We start from the raw sequence: 15573 nt of genomic DNA on the forward strand, positions 1-15573 counted from the left end.
CTCTTTTTCACTTGTTGAAATACTCTTTTATGAGAGAGATTTTCTCAAACTTTAGTTTTTCTAGAATAGCACGGTATTGAATTTTCTGTTTCCTATTACTTCATTTGTTTATGTTCTTGTATATAAGGTATAATCTTAGTTTTATTTTGACTATGGTGCCCTTATTGTAAGCTTATGCTTATAGTTGTCCAAAAATCAAGAGGCTTTTGTGTTTTGGTAAGCATCAAAATTTTCCACTTTTGAGTTTTGCAGCGTTCAAAAGGCTTACTTTATGTGTATATAATATGTTTATTTGTGTAGTTACTAAGAAGGCTGTAACAGCTTCTGAGAGCAGCAACCAAAGCACGGACATATCCATATGGTGTTTCATTGCCCCACTCTGCTCGATCTGAACCACAACTGCTATAACACGTCCAATCTTTCTTTTCATGGTTCTTTGGTCTATTATTTAGAATCTCTGGTTCTCTTTAATTTTGAGTGGCTTGTTGTAGGTTGGAGGGAGGTCATGATGTCTCCAATTTCTCATAATCACTTGTCTTTGTGCAAAGGCTTTGGGTCCACAGTTGAATTCTGACTCCATAGAGATGGATTTCAAGCAGTTCAATGAGATTTTGGAACTAAGATTTTGTTTGTGGTGATCTTTCATGCCTAGTCAAAACTGAGATTTAGATTCAGCATAGAACTATTATTTCGTACTGTTGTTGAAGAATCAAATATAAATTGGTCGTGGAGCTAACCTTTTGACGATGTCTTGGAATAACTGAGACATACAATTGCATCAACTAAAAATGACAGCATTTTCAGTGTGGTTGACCATTTCCATCATGCCTATGATGTCTAATTTCTTAAGTTTTGAGTTATATATGCTGTCAACGTGAATAATTTTTTACACTATCAAGTCATATTTATATGTTGTTGCAGGTAGCTTGTTTTATTTTCAAGATTGCAGATCTACATTTTGAGGAGACTTACTTATAGATATCCTTTGGGTGACCTAGTTGTGTTAAAACAATCTGCAGCTTTGATTTTCAGCTTTGCTTTTGGATTTGCAGTGGACAAAATCTTATACATTCTTACTAGTAATGATCAGGTCTTGGACTGAAATATGTTTTACTATAAGCCTTTTTACCTCTTTATGTCTGTTGATGTTTTGTCTACCCTTTTTTTTTTCTTTTCCAACAGCTCTATGGTTAAATGGGCTATACCACAGACGCACAAACGTCAATATATTTTTGAGTTTTGGAACAATGTGGACAGGCAATTGATGAGATAAAAATAATAATTTCAGGATATTTATAGAATTATTTTATTATGCATTTGATAAGGATATTATTTAGTCTCAAGATTATATCTTATTATGTTAGTATATAAATAGTGGATAAAATAATTTCATGGGATATTGTTGTCTATTTCATCTCAATAATCAAACGATCCCTTATGGATTGGTTGTTGGTTAGGAAAGTGAGACATTTATGTATTAAAACCAACATAAATAGTAATTTCTTCAGCCCAAATTATGTGGTATTGTTTCATTTGATACCAAAATTTAAAAAAGAAAAGAAGATTTTTGAAATTTGTGGTCTAAAACAAACATTAGACATTTGTGTGACGGTAAATAATACTATAATTTTGGAATAAGTTAAAGTAGTAAAAATAAATTAAAAATCATAAATTAGGATTAGCTTATAAGTTATAAACCAAAAGACAATCTATATAAATCATAGCCTTAATCATAAATTTCAGATCATAAAGATGAAGTGCAATGTCATATATAGTGTTGCATGTCTGTCCTAATGATACACATCTGCTGAATCATCAGTCTAGGATAATAGGGGATATATCAGTCCATGTACCTACCACGACACGTGGCACAATCCCTGTCTCATCTCACTATGTGTCAAACCGCAATATCAGATACCTGCAAGTCGTCATTATCAAACTTTTTTTGTCCATCACATAACTGCAAATACATTACCAAATCCGTTCAGTCTCTAGCCAAAGCGATATGCACACTTTCGTAAATCAATTTGATAGTAGAAGTAACACAACCCATAACCCTAACCAAGTAAACATAGGTACCGCGGTGGTAGTCGTATTATAACCCTTCTTAATATATATCCACTCTATGAAATTATAGAAAAAATTCTGATCTCGATTGGTGCAACATCCTTCTCTTCATGCACCAAGCAACCCATTCTTATTAGGATAACTTTACTAACCGTAGTTTCCAAAGTTACAGTGTTCATTACATAGTCATTCTCCTTAATTATATCATTCTCAATTATCGAATCACTTTAGCCATCGTATAAGTCACATAAGCACTATTTTCGTTATTCACTCGCTAACCAGAAAGATAAAGATATTCATGAGGTCCCTCAAACCATTATTCATCCTTATCATACGAATATCCTCAAGATGCATCGTTGGACCATAACATTACTCAAACTCTTCAAAGCACAGAATATTTCAAGTCTGACCATACATCATTTCCATAAGTCTATTACTTCCGCGTTAGTATCAAGTCTAACTTCAAAACCCCAGATGACATTTCAACCTATAAGTGAGAAAATAGAGTGAAGCAATAAAAATTATATTGGATCAAGGACACACGATACAGAATTAAGAAGGGAAGATTTTCCTAAAAAGTTGCCATAGAGCCCGTTTGGATTGGCTTTAAGTTGGTCAAAATCAACTTAAAGCCCCTTTTCAGCTTTTGGACGTGTTTGCCTAATGCTAACTTTAAGCCAGAAAGTTCTTAAAGTCAGTCAAAAATGAAAAGTTAGGATTCCTAACTTTTTTTTTATAAGTGCTTAAAGTCATTTTCTTTGACCATGAAATTACTTTTATATCTCTTATATTTTAACTAAATTTCCAAACTACCCATTTTATTCTTTTAATCCTAAAATTCACATAATTTTCCTCATTTAAGCACTTTTATCCAAACACTCAACTGCTTATTTATAAAAATAACTTTCAACACTTTAAAGTTCTAAAAGCACTTTATACATAAAAGTTACTTTTTTTAAGCCTATCCAAACGGGCTCATATAAAAGTCTGTACTCAAGAAAATGAGGATTAGTTCAGCCCACAAGGAAGAATGAGGCCAACAGAGAGAAGACAAAAATGGATTTCATGGAGGGTGGTTGCCCTCTCTGATTGGCCTATGATTTCTCCGCCCGATCAAACCAACAACCCTCCTTGTAAAATTTCCAAAAAAAAAAGAAAAAAAATTATTACTTCCTTCGTTTCATTTTACTTTGGTTTTGAAAACTGTCCACAAATTGCTGTACAAAAGATGGAAAGAGGCAGTGATGATATATTTCTGTGATGATTCTGGGCTGAAATTTGGGGCATGGAGAAAAACCCGATTCGTATCTTGGCGGGGCAAAACCCGGGTCATTTTTGCAGCCATGGCGTTGTCGTCTTCTTCTCCTCTTTGCCACCATTTTACACAGATCTGAGCCTCAATTTCAAATCCGGATCTGGTGGAAACCCAGTTCATTTTAGCTCAAAAGAGTGAGGCAATCGAAGAAAAATGGGGATCTTTTTCATCTCCGGTATGTCAATGATTTTTGCTTTGCTCCTTTTAGCTTTTGGTGTAATTTCCTGGATTTTAAGGGTTTGTATAAAATTGCATGTTTTAGAAACTGAAATTATACGAAAATATAAACTAATGTCTCTCGAAAAAGTTGTTTGTTACGAGAACTATATTAAAGACCAACACAAAATAGGGGCAAAAGTGCGAATAATGGAAGCTCAGCCCAGTATGAAAAATGAGGCCAACAGAGATAAAGGGAAGTTCGTTGGAGGGTGGTTGCCCTCTCTGATTGGCCTATGATTTCTCCTTTAACCAAATCAACAACCCTCTACAAAATTGGAAACAAGAACCAATGTTTGTTGCCATTGCTTTCAATGGTGGCGATGTGATGCTGATGGCAGTAGTACTATTCAATTTTCTGATTATTCTGAGCTACATTTAGTTGCACGGTCATAAGTTCTTTAAGGGCGCATGGTAAAAGTGCAAATGATCCTCTGAGCTAAGGTCGGGTTATGCTTTAAAGCCACTTAAGATAAGTCCAATCCAAACAGGCTCTTGTTAAATTTTTCTTGTTAAGGTTGTTCAAACGGGCTCTTATGGAAAAGTTACCATTTTTTAGGCAGTGATGATATTTGCTAATTTGGGCTGATGTTTGGGGCATGGAGATAATCTGACCTGTATCTTGGCATGGCAAACCAGGATGGCTTGTGATTGAGTCTTCTCTTTCACATGCAACAGGTTCTTTTGCAGCCATGCCGGTTGTTGCCTTCTCTTTGCCCCAATTTTTTGCAGATCTGAGCCTCAATTTCCAACTAATCCAACTGGATGTCCCAGGACTCGAAGAGTTCTGAACCTAAATGCTGAAGAAACTCTATGTATACATACACACACACAAACACACGTCATGAGAAAATGTCAAAAATAGTCCCTTATCGGGGCAGTGACGATCTTTCAATCTATCCTCTTGAGCTAGTAATTGAGCATTGAGAGTACCCGGACGGTATCTTGGCGGGGCAATGACCCCGATGCCTGTGATTTTGTTGCATGCAACTTGAGAATATTTGCAGTCATGGCGTGACTGGACTTTCTTTGCCTGAGCATAAATATGGATCTGAGCCTCAATTGTCACTTACGGGTGTATTTGGTATGGAGGGAATATTTAGTGAACACTATAATAAAAGAGACATTTAGTGGCGACATTTAATTGCAAATTGCCCTAGACCCCACTTGTGGGATTTCACTGGTTATGTTGTCGTTGTTGTATTTAATTGCAAATTGAGTAAATGCCATTGCATCTAGAGTTGGTAAAGTCTTAAGCGGCATTTATATAGAGTGATGGTTATAAATGCTCATATTATATTATTGCCGCTGAATAATTGCCACAAAATCCTTTGTTTGTTGTTGTAGAATCAGCCCTAAAGTGGCTACCTTGTTTACAACAACATACTTAGTATGATCCCATTGTGGTCTGGAAAGTGTCTACCTTGTGTCATTTCTACAAATAAGACTTTCGACATGAGGCTGTGATGATTTTCATTCTTTACTCATCAGATGGTTGAGCTTCACTATATCTTGGCATGGCAGCTTTTGGGGGGTCTTGTGAGATATTGGAGCTATTTGGGTTTCTGCCTCTCACAAAGATTCCAAGCTTGCAGCCATTGTGGGGTTTTAGCTCATGTTTGAGAAGGTGAATCTGAGCCTTCCAAATCTCTGTTTGTGTTGAAAGAATGAGGCTCTTTATGCTACTCAACTTATGCTGCATAACTTAATACCTACGGACTTTATGCCGAGCAAGACAAAAATTCTATAAACTTATGCAGAGGCAAAACCTCCTGATTTCGGGGCAATACGTGCAAAAACTTGTTACTTTAATGCATTGAGAAAATCTGACCCGTATCTTGGCAGCGCGACCCAGTATAACATCATCTGTAAACTGGGTCTGCAGCCATGGCGTTGTCCCTTTCTCCTTGCATGTTCATATACAACAAAATATGAACACTAAAGTCTATGGTAAATTTCTCAAATGGTCACTCAACTCTACTCAATGAGGGCTCTCAGGAACCTGAATACCCTACAGGGTTCAGTCCGAGCAACATAGAATACGTTCAATGAGGCAATGAAGATGTTCATTCTTTAAGAATCAGATAGTTGAACTTTGTTATAAATTGGCGTGGCAGCTCAAGGGTCTATCAGATAAGGGAACTATATTGGTTTTCATCTCACTAGGCTATTAATGCTTGCAGCCATGGCATAGTTTAGCTTTCCTCTGAGGAAAAGCAAATCTGAGTCTCCCAAGTATCTATTTTGTTCAGAGAATGAGTCTTTTTATTGATCTCAGAAATGGTAGAGATTTTCTAAGGGTGGTTACTCTCTTTCTCCTAAGTTCACGTTTGCCAATGAATTTTCTTATGCTTTTGTTATAAATATAAAGTTTAACAGCCCTTTCAATAAGCAGAATGCTCTTGATGATGATGATATGATTATGGTAATAATAAGGGAAAATACATATCTTGGACCTTTAACTTGTCCGGGAAACCCCAAATTCTCAATCATAAACTTTTTGAATAAGGCTGTGATGATATTCTCCCGGAAGCTTGGAAATCAGATTTTTGAGCTGATTCATTTCTTGGCTAGGCAAAGGCAAGGGAATTTGTGAGGGTGCTTTTTGCAGCCATGGTGGTTTGGCTCTTTTTTCTAATTGATTTTCACTCAAATCTGAGCCTTTTTTCTATTAAAGTATAGTTCTACAATATTTAGTCTTCCTCTTCCGTTCTTCGTACTAGCAGTTCATATCAGGAAGATTCCCCTTTGAGAAAGAAACTTTTTATGTATCCATCTATATAAGTTCCAGAAATTGTTAGATACTGATATGAGACAAGTCCAAAGGGAATGGAAGTGAATATTGAGGATCCATATATTGTTGCTGCATTTATTTTTTTAATCAAGATTTGTTGGTGCATTTATCTACCCAATATTCAAACTTTCATCCTTGTTTTACTCTTGAATGCTCCAAGTTTCTGAGGCAGTGAAGATTATTCATAATGAAAATGAAAAGTGAAGAAAATTAGAGTTGATCTGTGGCCTGGCTTGGCGAGTTCAATCGGAAGGTCTCATAAGGCAACTGTTGCTTGCAACCAGGGCATTGTTCAAACTCTGTTCTTCCTTTTCTTTGATTAAATAGGCGAAAATCTGAGCCTCATAAGAGACTTTGTTCATTTACTTTTTGTTTTTGTTTTTACTAGTCTTTCTGGAAAGAGATTTAGATTACCATCAGTGTGGAACCACCGAAATCAACAATTCCAGCTGCCAACGCCAAAAGCCAAAGAAAAAAAGATGTTTCTGCATTGAGTACATGCATTTGTTATCTTGATTTGGTTGACGGAAATTGGATCCTCCGCCTACATGAAAAGGTAATAATTTGTACCTGCAATTGCTTTTTTGTTCGTGGAATATTGTCAAACATGAACAATATCGAAGTACTGTATGATTATTTAAGAACAGGAAAGCTGATGGATGTTGATAACCATCAGATTAGTTATCTTCTACGTGGGCCTAACCATTGTTTAAGAACAGAACAAATTCACTTCCCCGAAGAAATAATTGTGGACATCCTCGAAAGGTTACTCATGCGGTCTCTTCTTTGATTTAAATGCGTTTTAAAATTTTGGAAGGCGTTAATCTCTGACCTTGACTTAAATTCCAAAAAGTTTCTTGTTAGCCAATGGCTCGTCAGTGAGGATAACATGTTTAGTTTCTAGTCTTGTCTTTTATCTTCGGTTCAGCCAGCCTTTGGGGATATAGAAAAACTTGATTGACCTTCAAATCGCAAACCTATTTGTACTTTTTTTTGGGCGAATTTCGATTGAAAGAATCTCCTTCGGCTCCGCTACAGTGTCCAATTAATTTGTGTGTTGCATTGTTCTTGCGATGGGTTGGTTCTTCTCTCAATTGCCAGCCGCCTTTTGGTGTGAAACCCCTCTATAAGAGAATCAATTGAACTTTTACGTTTAGAATACGGAAGAGATTGTTGTACTTACGGGTTGGGATATGATGCAACTAGTGATACAGTTGCTAGAGCCAAGTTTGAAAAGTCAATGGTTTCACCAAACATGGAGTTTCAGTATTGAGAGGAATGCTTGCCTTTTATAATGCTCATCGTCCTTATTATTCGAGGGATCGACTACTTTTAAGTTGTGGGTAATGAAGAACTATTTGTCAAGGAATCATGGATGCCATTGTATACAATACAAGATACCCATTTTGTGTATTTACCAGCTATTACTTTGTGTTATCATAGAATTGACTCTTTCAATTACTTAGAAGACATTTGACTAGTTACTAACCTTGTATCATAACCTATGATCTCCAAATCCTCTTATCTGTGCACGTTTGAATTCATTGGGAGTCATCGAGCTTGGTCGTAAAACCAGGAGTACCATATGTCAAAAGTTCAGCTCCAGGAGGGAGGTAAATTTGCTTTTAAGCTGTTCAACACACTTTCATTCTCATTGCCTTTTCCTCAATTAGAGAAAGCATAAGAAAAGCCATTAAAGCATATCTGCATGCTTAATATGCTAACGGAGTATTTGGCAATCTCAAATGTATCGATATCAATTATGACTTATTATTTCAATATATCGGATAGAAGAAAATTATGTAAACACTTATTCGAGATCTCACTTCAAGACTAACATATTAGTTCAGTTAGACTAGTGTGACTGTCCATTATGAAAAGGCCACTAAACGACGGAAGATGTGACTTTTCTAAGTTCAATTCTATCATTTTAAAAATGGAATGCATTTATTTCACTGCATTGCAATGGTTTGTTATCTTATCACGTCAATAAATCACATATCTGAATATTCTTTTTACAAGTAAATATCTAGGATTGTTTATAAGCTATTACAAATTTTAAAATACACATATTATAAAGATTCACTGATCTAATAAATTAATAATAATAATAGTAACCAACTATTTTTTAAATATAATCCTTCAACAAGTTATGGACATTCTCTTCACATCAAGCAAAAAATTTTAACATTCAGATTCTTTTTTGCAAAATACTTCCTTTTGGTCCATATTAAGTGAATTACTGGGGTGGAACATATTTCTTAAAAAACATATTTAAAGGACATAAATTTAAAAGTTACTTTTCACTATTACCCTTCTGATTATTCTAAACTATTCTTCTAGAACATTAAAGTAATTAAGAATCTCATTAAATAAAAGGATAATGTATAAGTACTTCCTAAATTATGATCGAAATTTCAGCAACACATGTTAATTTAACTACGGTCCTATTACCCCCTTTGAACTTTTTTTTTTTTTGCATTTTCGTGCACCTTTTATACTGACGTGACATCTTCAACCAAATAAATTGGTTGTGTTTGTACACACTCGCCGTCACGTCAGTAATTATTTTTTTTATTTTTTTTAAAATAAAAATAATTTTTTTAGGTAGAATAGATCATGATCCTCCTAAATTTGTTGACTTTTATTTGGTGTATATTTAAACTTTGTGTTGTCTTAATTACCCCCTCAACTTGGTAATTTGATAGTCGCGGCCCTCCTGAATGCGGGCAACTCATGATGTGTAATACACGCGCTGCCACATGGATTTTTTTTGTCCATGTGGCTTTTTTTGAGAATAAAATATATATTTTTACCCTTTTAAGTTCGTTAATTATTTAATCATCTTTTCAAGGCCAATTTTATATTTAAAAAATTGAAACAATGATATTTTGACTATATTTTTTTTATTTGGTTAAAGATAATGATATTTTAATCAAGATCAGAAAAAAAAGAAATACACAGTTAGAAAGAATAATTGTTGTATCTAATGAAGAACTAAATAAAATTTCAACAAAATATTTTATTTATTCGGCCCAAAAAAGGAACAATGCACAATTGAAATAAATAAACTTTGCATGAAGAAAATACACAAAAAATTGTAGAAAATATCTGTTTGAATTTCTTTATTTTGGCTAAACCTTCTCTTAATATGGATAAAATAAATAAAGTTCCAACTAAATCTTGTAAATTTGGATCTTGAAAAATAAAAGAAATATATATCAACAAATAATCATTGCATCTGAAAAAGAATTAAAATACATTCAGAATAAAATATACAATGTATATTAAGAAAAAGTATAGAAAAATACGATTGAAACAAATAAATCATTATATTGATTATGTGGTATTTAATAATTAAAAATACCCACTTGAAAGCTGATTTTTTTTATTTTTCTTTCCTCTCACGCGACCAAAAGCGAGTGCCTTTTATTTTAAAAAAAATTCTTGTCTTTAAACCTTTTTTTTTAATTTTTTTTTTACCTTCATTCATTATATTTTTTCTTTTATTTTTCTATTGATTTTATTTACTCTTTTTATTTTCTTTATCTTTACTTTTTGATCTAATTTCAAATGCTTGTATTTAAAATTATTTAATTTTGAATGGATATCAAAATAATTGAAAAAAATCAAATAAAACATTAAAAAAAATTAAAGAACGCTTTTTAATTATTTTTTTTAAAGAATCCACATAATTTTTTAAAAATAACTAAAAGTGAAAAGATAAGAAATTAATGAAAGAAAAAAAATAAAAAATTTAAAGTGAGGAAGAAATTATGTGTATTAGCTAATTATAAAGTTACCAATTAAAAAATGACCTGTGTCCAATAAAATATTAAAAAATTGAAATAATTGAAAAAAAATCAAATAAAACATTAAAAAAATTAAAACTTTAAAATTAAAGAACACTTTTTAATTTATTTTTTTAAAGAATCCACATAATATTTTTAAAATAACTAAAAGTGAAAAGATAAGAAATTAATGAAAGAAAAAAATAAAAAATTTAAAGTGAGGAAGAAATTATGTGTATTAACTAATTATAAAGTTACTAATTAAAAAAGGACATGTGTCCAATTTTTTCACCCATCATTTGTCTTCAGAGAGCGTGCACACTCTCTGTGCCACGTCAGTTTTTAACATGTATTTATTCCATTTTAAAATAGTTCAGAGGGTAATAAGACTCTAGTAAACTTAAGATGTGTCGTTGAAATTTCGGTCATAATTGAGGGTGGTACTTTATGCATTATAAATATTGGAAAAAAAAATCAACAATTTTCTTAAATTTTAAATAATTCATTTATTTTGAATTATGAACCGGTAAAGTTGCTGTCATGTGACCAGGAGGTCACTGGTTCAAGCCTTGGAAACAGCCTCTAGCAGAAATGCAAGGTAAGGTTGCGTACAATAGACCAACTTCAAAGCTTGATCTCATTTCTCTTCTTTTGAAAGTTTAGTACGCTTATGGTCGGGCCCTTTCTCGGACCCTTCGTATAGCGGGAGCTTAAGTGCACCGGACTGTCCTTTTCTCAAGAATATCCAACACACTTAATATGTTAATATGGACTAGAAGCAGGATAAATTTAAAGGTCAAGTTTAAAAAATTTAAGCTAATGTCTTATTCAAATGTCACAAACAAATATTGACTCTTTTAAAATTAAAATTTTATATATATATTTTTAAAAATAATTGTGCTGGAATAAATACAAAAACTGTTTGGACCACAAGGCTTTTCATTTGAAAGGTTACTCCTATGACTTCCACGTCAACGACCGATGACTTGTTATTACCGGTTACCTTTTTCACCGGTTGCCGTCTCCCCTGTTTCTTATACAAGAAAATCTTACAAAATACTCACATTTCTTCTTCTTCTCTCTCTGCTTCTTCATAAGTTTAAGGTATGCTGATTACTATTTTTTTTTTCTTTTCTATTCATTTTATTTTAAGATAGTTCTGTTTTGTTTTTTTCTTTGATTTTTGTTTTAAATAAGTAGTTCAAATTTGAGCTCAATTTTATGGTGAAGTCATTGAGTATGGACCATTTATAGGATTTAGAATTGATAAATTTGTGCAAGTTTGTGCTTGCACAAATAGTGATAAAGATTCAATTTTGTTAATGCAGGATCTGATTTTATGGGGTTGTTAAAGTTTCTGTTTTTTGGCTCTTTTTTTTCTTTCTATTTGTGGGTAGTCTGTTAAATAGTGATTGCTGCTGAATTTGCTGTTTTCTTGTTTTATGGGGTTGTTAAAGTTTCTGTCTTTTTTGCTGCTATTTGTTTTCCTGAGAGGTAATACTTGTGAGTAGTCCTTTTAAGAAGTGATAAAGATTCAGTTTTGTTACTGCTGAATTTGCTATTTGTTTTCTTGATTTTATGGGTTTGTTAAAGTTTCTGTCTTTTTTTTGTTGCTATTTTATGAGATATATTACTTGTGGGATTGTCTGTTAAATAGTGATAAAGATTCAATTTTATTAATGCAGAATCTGCTGTTTGTTTTCTTGATTTTATGGGGTTGTAAAAGTTTGTGTCTTTTTTTTTTTGCTATTTTATGAGAGATATTACTTGTGCTTGTTCCACTTTTGAGCTTGAATTGTATATGGTTGTCACAGATGAATCATTGACTTTGAGGTTTGGTTGAAATGGATCCGAGGTTTAATGGAAATCCGAGTTCTTTGAATAATTTTCGATTAGGGAACCAACCATTACCTTTTTCTTCAGATCAGAGGATGGTTAATGGACCAAGATTTGAACTTGTTTATTCAGATCATAAGCTACTGAATGGTCCTAGACATGAAAATAGCTTTGTCCAACACAATTTTGGTGCTATTGGATTTATAAGTGGTGACCATTTACCGACTAATATAGAATCAAGAACTGACCTTGGCATTGAGGACGACTTCAATGAAGATGTTGATTTCTCGGATGCAGTTTTGAGCTATATAAATCAGATGCTAATGGAAGAAGACATGGAGGACAAGAAAGATATGCTTCAGGAGTCCTTGGAACTTCAAGCCAAAGAGAAGTCACTCTATGAGGCCCTTGGTAAGAAGTATCCGCCATCACCGGAGCAAAACGTTTTTACTGATTGGAACAGTGAGAGTCCTGATGACTACTTCGCGGGAAGTATATACAATTCCACAAGTAATATTGGTGACAGTAGTGGTTACCTAGTCAATTCAAGGGGGGTCAACATTTCCACTGACTGCAATTCTTCTTACTTTGAAGGCCTTTCATTTCATAATACCTCGTATTCTTCAGTATGCTCATCAAATAGTGGGAGTAATGTTGTTGATGGATTCTTTGACTCTCCTGTTAGTTCTTTTCATATTCCTGATATATATGATGAGAGTCAATCTATTTTGAACTTTCAGAAAGGAGTTGAAGAAGCAAGTAAGTTCCTCCCGACTAGTAATAAGTTGTTGAACAGTGTAGATATAAATGGCTTGCCACCTTGGGAGCTCCAAAGGCAAGCTGGTTATGCAGCTTCTCAGGTGGAGGAAAAGGATGAGGGAGAGACTTCACCAACTGAGGCGAGAGGGAAGAGAAACCCTCTGAGGGGTGATAATAATATCGAAGAAGAAAGGAGTAGCAAACAAGCAGCGGTTTTTACAGAATCAACTCTACGATCTGAGGAGTTTGATATCGTCTTGCTGAATAGCATGGGGAAGGGAGGAGAAGCACTAGAAGCTTATCGACAAAACTTGAGGAATGCTAAAAGCAAAACCGCAGTGCAGATATCAAAAGGATCAAAAGGAGGAAAGGGCCGTCGGAAGAAACAGGGTGGAAAGAAGGAAGTCATAGATTTGAGAACTCTCTTGATAAATTGTGCGCAGGCCGTTGCTGCTGACGATTCCAGGATTGCGAATGAACTTTTGAAACAGATCAGACAACATTCATGCCCTTATGGAGACGGAAACCAGAGATTGGCTTATTACTTTGCAGATGGTCTTGAGGCGCGCTTGGCTGGCACTGGTAGCCAGATTTACAAAGCCCTTGTCAATAAACGAACATCTGCAGCTGATCTTTTGAAGGCCTACCATTTGTATCTAGCATCTTGTCCATTCAGGAAGATCTCAAGTTTTGCTTCAAACAAGACAATCATGATAAAGGCAGAGAATGCAACAAGGGTTCATGTCATTGACTTTGGCATTCTGTATGGTTTCCAATGGCCTACATTCATCCAACGTATTGCAGAAAGAGAAGGGGGGCCACCAAGGCTTCGTATTACTGGCATAGAGTTTCCCCAACCAGGCTTCAGGCCAGCGGAACGGATTGAGGAAACAGGTCGCCGTTTGGCTGATTATGCTCGGTCCTTTAATGTTCCATTTGAATACCATGCAATTGCAAAGAAATGGGAGACCATCACAGTTGAGGATCTAAAACTCGACAAGGATGAATTTCTTGCTGTCAACTGCTTGTATCGTTTTAAGAACCTGCATGATGAGACTATAGCAGTTGAAAGTTCAAGAACTGTCGTTCTCAATCTCATAAGGAAGATCAATCCAGATATTTTCGTCCATGGTATTCTCAATGGGGCCTATAGTTGCCCGTTTTTTGTCACACGGTTTCGGGAGGCCTTATTCCACTTTTCTGCATTTTTTGATATGCTTGAAACTATTGTTCCCCGTGAGATTCCAGAAAGAAGATTAATTGAGAGAGAGATCTTTGGGAGGGAAGCCTTGAATGTCATAGCTTGTGAAGGGTGGGAAAGGGTTGAACGACCAGAGACATACAAGCAGTGGCAAGCTCGTATTCTGGGGGCGAGGTTTACGCAGATACCTTTTGACCGGGAGGAATTCTTGAATAAGGCAGTAGAGAAAGTGAGGTTAGGATATCATAGAGACTTTGTAATCGATGAAGATAGCCAGTGGTTGTTGCTAGGGTGGAAAGGAAGAACAATTTACGCCTTATCTTGTTGGGAACCTGTGTAAGAAACTTGAAACACATACTTACTTTTGAATCCCAAGTCCATCCGCATTTGAAGAACAAATGCAGCAATACAGTTTATAAGGCTCTTGATGTATTTGTAAAAAAATATTCTGATACTCTAAAATTTGACACAATTTGCCAATGTCATAGGTAACCGGCTGCTCAGTGTCTTGATACAGTAATAAAGACTGCTTGCAAAAGTAACAATAAGATCATTTGGTTGCTGAACTCTTCGAGTTTCTAATATGGACGGGGCTAAATACTGCAGCATACACTTCAATAACCATCTGATAATCGGATAGGATGAGGCTTCGGTGCATGTTCTTGGTGATGATCATCAGCATACAAAACGAGGGAGTTGAATTGATTGAATCGATATTCCATAGAAGAATGACGGAGACCATAAAATCGTTAGTTGAAGAGCTAGCTGACAAGCCATTGCTGCACAGTGTGCATCAGATACGTATTCTGGAATTTTGTGAACTTGCAGTATATGTTAGTTTGTTCAATATACTTGTAGCCCTATTTGAAGTAAAATTGTATACACTACTAGTTTTTTATTTTTTTTACCATGTGTAATTTGACTGCAAGTAACTTAACCTGATGGTATACAAAAATTATGCATTGTCATAGTACATTAATTTAAACTACAGAAAATCCTTCATGATTTGCCATGTGACTTTTTAACAAATTGCATTAAAAATATTTGTGGGGACCTTTAAGTCCAATTGATAACAAAACTTAGAAAATAATGATGTTCTTTAGCTGTGGGACATAAAACAGAGCTTATTCTATGATTCTTATGAGTATTTTTGGCTCATTATTCATATGGTAGAGTGTTCTTGCCTGACTTTGACTGGGTGTAGCTCAGTCGATTGACTAATTGTATTTATATCTTATTGTCGGGATTTGATTCCCCCACCTTGTGATTTCTTTCTCCTCTATTTATGTATACTAGTAATACAAAAAGAAAGGTGGAGGTTGTGTTGAAGATGTACTAACTCGAGTTTTGAATTTATGAGTTTTAAACTTGCTACCGAATCCATACTTATAGTGTAGTGTTGTCCCATTGTACTAATTCACAAAAGTAAAACCAAATCTCAATGTGCATTGGGGGTTTTAAAACTTTACTTATAGATTCACGGGAATTTAATAATTTTTGTTTATAGCATGTATATTAATTAAAAATTCATTAAATATTTGACTAAATTTTTTTAATATTTTAAATTATTTTAAAATTATTTTAAAAAACTCAT

General features: G+C 34.4%; 1 protein-coding gene across 4 annotated transcripts; it reads left to right on the forward strand.

Moving 5' to 3' along the window:
* The first annotated feature begins 3049 nt into the window (after positions 1-3049).
* LOC129882261 (scarecrow-like protein 9) lies at positions 3050-14971 on the forward strand. Of its 4 annotated transcripts, none has more exons than XM_055956469.1 (3): positions 3050-6948; positions 11998-14315; positions 14468-14971. In XM_055956469.1, exons 2-3 carry the CDS (start codon positions 12028-12030, stop codon positions 14469-14471), a joined length of 2292 nt encoding a protein of 763 aa, XP_055812444.1. In that variant the 5' UTR covers positions 3050-6948; positions 11998-12027; the 3' UTR covers positions 14472-14971. The 4 variants fall into 4 exon arrangements, with proteins under 4 accessions (XP_055812444.1, XP_055812445.1, XP_055812443.1 ...); XM_055956470.1 differs by having other exon boundaries at positions 3050-3557; positions 4204-6948; positions 11998-14971; XM_055956468.1 differs by having other exon boundaries at positions 3050-3557; positions 6781-6948; positions 11998-14971.
* Positions 14972-15573: the final 602 nt, after the last annotated feature.

This window comes from Solanum dulcamara, chromosome 3 (assembly GCF_947179165.1).
Source record: "Solanum dulcamara chromosome 3, daSolDulc1.2, whole genome shotgun sequence".
Classification (NCBI taxonomy): Eukaryota; Viridiplantae; Streptophyta; class Magnoliopsida; order Solanales; family Solanaceae; genus Solanum; species Solanum dulcamara.